General features: G+C 42.3%; 1 protein-coding gene across 1 annotated transcript; it reads left to right on the top strand.

Annotated features, from left to right (window-relative positions):
- The first annotated feature begins 405 nt into the window (after positions 1 to 405).
- On the top strand, positions 406 to 3,638 carry LOC138303967 (uncharacterized). The gene is made up of 2 exons (XM_069243571.1): positions 406 to 2,445; positions 2,972 to 3,638. The coding sequence occupies exons 1-2, from the start codon at positions 1,289 to 1,291 to the stop codon at positions 3,081 to 3,083; spliced, it is 1,269 nt and encodes a 422-aa protein (XP_069099672.1). The 5' UTR covers positions 406 to 1,288; the 3' UTR covers positions 3,084 to 3,638.
- Positions 3,639 to 5,834: the final 2,196 nt, after the last annotated feature.

The following is a 5,834-nucleotide window of genomic DNA, read 5'->3' as shown; positions in this document are numbered from 1 at the left end:
TGAGCCGCCTATTGGCTTTGACATGCTGTATTCAGCTCAGCTGCCTATTGGCTTTGACATGATATCATATATTACATCCAGCTCCGCTGCCTATTGACTTTGACATGATATCATATATTACATTTTGTATTCAGCTCCGCTGCCTATTGGCTTTGACATGATATCATATATTACACTTTGTATTCAGCTTAACTGCCTATTGGCTTTGACATGATATTCAGCTCCGCTGCCTATTGGCTTTGACATGATATTATACATTACACTTTGTATTCAGCTCCGCTGCCTATTGGCTTTGACATGATATTATACATTGCATTTTGTATTCAGCTCAGCTGCCTATGGGCTTTGACATGATATAAGACATTGTATTTTGTATTCAGCTTAGATGCCTATTGGCTTTGACATGACACTAGACATTGCATTTGATATTTAGGTTAGCTGCCTATTGCCTTTAACATGACATTGCATTTGATATTTAGGTTAGCTGCCCATTGCCTTTAACGTGGAGTTCTGTATTTTTCCAAGCTGTGTTTTTGCACCAGAGAACCAAGATGTTTTGCTCTCACAGTAGACTAGACCTGATAAGAGAGAGTACATGGGCGTCGTTTCTCTTCCCTTGAGCTTGGGAACAGGAGTAGTCTTGGAGACCTGGCCAGTCTCCAAAAGGCTTGCTCAGTTTCCCAGGTCTGAGAGGAGGGGGCACACCTTTGTAACGAATGTAACAGGCTGCAGAGAGTCAGATTCGAATCTGCCGGACCTCGTGCTGGAGCTTGGCGCCAGTTGCCAGCATCCCGTGTGGGTAGATGACACTCTTTCTCGCGGCTGACAGGGGTCCCCAGCTTGCAGACCTTAGAAAGATGTAGCTGTAAATAGTTCCTACACGGTGAAGTATTTGTTTTGCTTTGCATTCAATATCTTATAAATATAACCTGCTGTGTATATTGCAAACTGATATATTTTGTTTGATTAACGCGGACTTGAAAGCTACTAATTCGTCATTCATTCATAAACATTGTGGTTGGGGAAGAATAAAATAACAATAAAAGTCTTCTTTGACCTCAGAAGTGCATTTCTGTTGTGTTATGTTAGTGCTTAGAAACTAAATAAGAGGAAAGCACTACAATTGGTACCTGGAGTCGTGGGGTCGGTCATTAAGAGGTGATTAAGAAGGGGTTTGACGAGTTAGTAGATTTCTAAGTGCACACTTTAAAAGTGTAATTGTTTTTTGTTGTTTGGAGAATTACAGAAATTGTTTTCTGTTTGGAGAATCACAGTAGCACGGCAGACCATGTCTGAGAATACATGTGTTGATGAACTGCCTGATGGTGCTAAGAAAAACTGTGAATTGTTTTCTGTTTGGGGAATTACAGAAGAAAATGCATGTGTAGCTAAAAGGCCTGATAATGTTTTGAGAAATAATTCCTGTTGTATATATGTAGAAAACGTGTGTTTTGGAAGTAATGATGACAGAAAGGTCTGGATACCTTTATCTGCTTACAGAGAAATGCAGGAGAAATGTAGGAAGTTGGAACATGAAAATAGGAATTTACGTGAGCAAATTAGCCAGGATACAATAATTCAAAATAAGACGGAAAGTTATAAAAGGGCTGTTTTTGAAGAATCTTTCTTGTCCCATTCCAGTAATGAGGGGGTTAAGACAGCTCCGAGCTGCATTGAGTTTCCGTGTGAGCCAGGGTTTTTGGCAGCCAAAGTGCATTCCTTAACTGATAACAGGGACGAGAGACCAGAATGTGATTTACGAGTTACGTTGCAAAATGCACAAGTAAAACGAAGGATTTTAGAGCAAGACACCCCGAGTTTCATTAGCTTGTTTGATTTTTGGAAAAAGAATAGCCCTCATTTGAGAGAAATCCTAACACTTTTGTACATGGTCACTGTGAAAAATAATATGCAGCTGCGCGCTTGTGATTTGGCAAATGAAATAATGCAGACTTTAGGTTTCTGTGCAGTGCAAGAAGGAAATACTTATGTATATTTAAATCATGAACAAGGAAAGAAAATAGTGCCCCTAGCTAGAATCATACAATGGATCTGGTACTTGCAAGACAGGGCTAGAGTACCACAGATAAAAGAATTACCAATGAAGTTGTGTGCACCATTTGAATTCGTGTCCACTGAAGATAAAAAGCATGTTTGTTTTACTAATGATTCATTGACTGAAATGTTGCTTTCTGGCACAGTAGAAGGAACAGAGTTGTATAATGTGTGTCAGATTTTAAAGCAAGAGCTACGTGAGATGTGTCATTTTTACGCTGATTTTTGGTTCTTTGATAATGTTTTAGCCACATGGCTTGTACCTAACTGGTTCAATTACCTTGCAGATGTTAATGAGAAAAATGCAGAGAGAGAAGTGTACACCCAGAATTCTGCCTTAGTGGGGATAGCTATGTGGGTGCCCCAGAAATGTGAAAAGGCCACTTACAGGTGGGCAGAGATGAGAGAGATGCCCATTCCCCTAGATTTGATAAAAACTGTGCAGCACGCACAAAAGCAATCTGTCATGCAAGCAGTCACAGAGCAGTTGGGGAGAGGAAAGTTACCAGAACAGAAATGGCAAATTGATCAGGTTTTAGGGAAAGTGATTGCTGCAAATTACCAAGGAAAAATCAAAATTATGCTGATACCTAGAAAAGAATCTGATTCATTCATACAAATTGGAGACAGAATGGCCCAAATTGACAAAAGTGCAGTGAATGGAGGTTTGGTAAAGAATGAGTCTGCCCCAGCCCTTCTGACAGTGCAAGAAAAAGGAAGCTGTGGCGCAGCAGATAAAAACCTCAGTACTGATGTGTGGGCTGAAGCCCCAAGTGACCCTCCAGAACCTGCAGAAAATATAACAAAGGGCCCCAAAAACGTCCTGCTGATTATAAAACAGGGAAAGAAAGAGGAAGGGTGCAGTTTAAATGAAAAATGTTATTTGCAAGAAAAGTCATACTTGTTTCTTTTGCAGATCCGACCACGTTTCGCCACTGTCCCTGAGTGTGCTGTGTGGTCCCCCTTCCGGTGTGTGCGTGTGGGGTCGGGGAAGGGACCGAATCCCCAACCTGAACCTGGCTGAGTAAAGTGCCAGCACCATGGATCCATTTTGCGCAAACTGCGCCTTCAGTTCAAGTTCAACTTGTTTGCTGTGTTTTTTTTTTTTTTTTTTTTCCCCTCTCGTATGGAACTCTGACTTTTGCTTACCTTCCAGAAAACCTTTCAGGTGGACCGTGCACCTTTACATGAGCAGAACTCATGCCACATCAAATTGCTAACACGGTTGAATTAGAGACTCATTCAGAAAAAAAAAAAAAAAAAAAAATTGCCCAGTCTTTTCTATGTACATGTATCTGATGTGAAAGGTTATGAGATCAATGTGTTAATTCACTTCTATTGCTTTACAGGGATTGCTTTGATCATTGAAATTTGATTTGCTGATAATGTTTTTTTTTTTGTTTGTTTGAAATATGAGATATGTGAAACAAAAATTCATTGGTCAAAGGGCGGAATGTCCTGCTATTTGATGGAGTTTTGTTTTGACCAATGACTTTGTGTTTCACCACTGCGCATATTAGTTGCTCAATGTTCACCAGTAGCACATGGTATGTTTTGTTCAGTTGAGCCGCCTATTGGCTTTGACATGCTGTATTCAGCTCAGCTGCCTATTGGCTTTGACATGATATCATATATTACATCCAGCTCCGCTGCCTATTGACTTTGACATGATATCATATATTACATTTTGTATTCAGCTCCGCTGCCTATTGGCTTTGACATGATATCATATATTACACTTTGTATTCAGCTTAACTGCCTATTGGCTTTGACATGATATTCAGCTCCGCTGCCTATTGGCTTTGACATGATATTATACATTACACTTTGTATTCAGCTCCGCTGCCTATTGGCTTTGACATGATATTATACATTGCATTTTGTATTCAGCTCAGCTGCCTATGGGCTTTGACATGATATAAGACATTGTATTTTGTATTCAGCTTAGATGCCTATTGGCTTTGACATGACACTAGACATTGCATTTGATATTTAGGTTAGCTGCCTATTGCCTTTAACATGACATTGCATTTGATATTTAGGTTAGCTGCCCATTGCCTTTAACGTGGAGTTCTGTATTTTTCCAAGCTGTGTTTTTGCACCAGAGAACCAAGATGTTTTGCTCTCACAGTAGACTAGACCTGATAAGAGAGAGTACATGGGCGTCGTTTCTCTTCCCTTGAGCTTGGGAACAGGAGTAGTCTTGGAGACCTGGCCAGTCTCCAAAAGGCTTGCTCAGTTTCCCAGGTCTGAGAGGAGGGGGCACACCTTTGTAACGAATGTAACAGGCTGCAGAGAGTCAGATTCGAATCTGCCGGACCTCGTGCTGGAGCTTGGCGCCAGTTGCCAGCATCCCGTGTGGGTAGATGACACTCTTTCTCGCGGCTGACAGGGGTCCCCAGCTTGCAGACCTTAGAAAGATGTAGCTGTAAATAGTTCCTACACGGTGAAGTATTTGTTTTGCTTTGCATTCAATATCTTATAAATATAACCTGCTGTGTATATTGCAAACTGATATATTTTGTTTGATTAACGCGGACTTGAAAGCTACTAATTCGTCATTCATTCATAAACATTGTGGTTGGGGAAGAATAAAATAACAATAAAAGTCTTCTTTGACCTCAGAAGTGCATTTCTGTTGTGTTATGTTAGTGCTTAGAAACTAAATAAGAGGAAAGCACTACATAGACTTGGTCTCAAGAGACAAAACGGACAAGATCGCCCTCGTCCAATCATAGCCTGCTTCCTCCGGCACGGACAGGTCAGCCAATTGCTACAGCTGTCCCGAAGGCAAGGCCCACTCCGGCTCGGTCCCCTCGAAATCCACCTTTCAGCAAACTTCTCCAAAGAAACAGCAGATCGAAGAAGAGCCTTTCTCTCCTTCCGCCCTCGCCTTCGCCATCTGGACGTTAAATCCGGCCTCTTCGAGCCAGCCAGGATGTGGATAACTAAGAACGGAGAGTCACGAACCTTCTATGACCCAGAGGATCTGAAGTCATTCCTAGAGGGGCTGCATGATCCGACACAATCCATGGAATCAACAACCCAACCCCCCCAAGACACACAGAACCAAACCAGGGGAATGGGCCAATCGGAAATCGCTTTGGACACCGACGGAAAACCTACTACAGACCCCCAAACCAGGGGCAGAGACCTGGAGAGATTAACAAAAAGTTTTGATGACAGGGGCCAAGTCCTACAGGCGGTGGCGAAGCACACACAACTGCCGGACAGAGACAAGTCCCGATCCCCTTTGAAACCCTAGGTGCCTACTACCTGAAACCAACATGGACACAGTTTTCCTACAAGCCCTCGATATCTACAACCACAGACTGTCATAGAAACGTTGCAGGAAACATAGGAACTTTGATGAAAAAGCCCTGACACAGAGACATGAAGAGTACTCTACTTTAATGTACACTCTTCAGACATGGAACCACAGAGAACCCCCCCCCCCAGAAGGCTTTACCCGCCTCGGACTGCTTAGACTGTTCGGATTGTGTGATAGTTTTTGTTGGCTCCCGATTACTTTTGTTTCTCAACGTCCCTCCCTTTCATGCCGGGTAACACTTACCATATCCCGTATCACTTCTCCCATCTAGAATCAGGATCCATAACGTCCTCTAGAAAATATGGGAACTGACGCAATACCCTTGCACACAACTGGCTTGCCCTGGCAGGGCTGGGGCAAAACGATTCTGAACTGGGTTTTGAGCTCTAGACCCCGATCTAATAACAAACGCAATAGTGACATAATGATGAGCGTTGGTGCAAAGTAG

This window comes from Pleurodeles waltl, chromosome 7 (assembly GCF_031143425.1).
Source record: "Pleurodeles waltl isolate 20211129_DDA chromosome 7, aPleWal1.hap1.20221129, whole genome shotgun sequence".
NCBI classification, from domain to species: domain Eukaryota; kingdom Metazoa; phylum Chordata; class Amphibia; order Caudata; family Salamandridae; genus Pleurodeles; species Pleurodeles waltl.
This window is presented reverse-complemented; position numbering and strand designations above follow the sequence as displayed.

Bases quoted from the DNA above. Each gene is read 5' to 3' on its own strand.
- LOC138303967 (XM_069243571.1), top strand. From the start codon at position 1,289: ATGTCTGAGAATACATGTGTTGATGAACTGCCTGATGGTGCTAAGAAA. The intron at 2,446-2,971 runs GTGGGCAGAGAT...TTTCTTTTGCAG, and splicing joins TGTGAAAAGGCCACTTACAG to ATCCGACCACGTTTCGCCAC.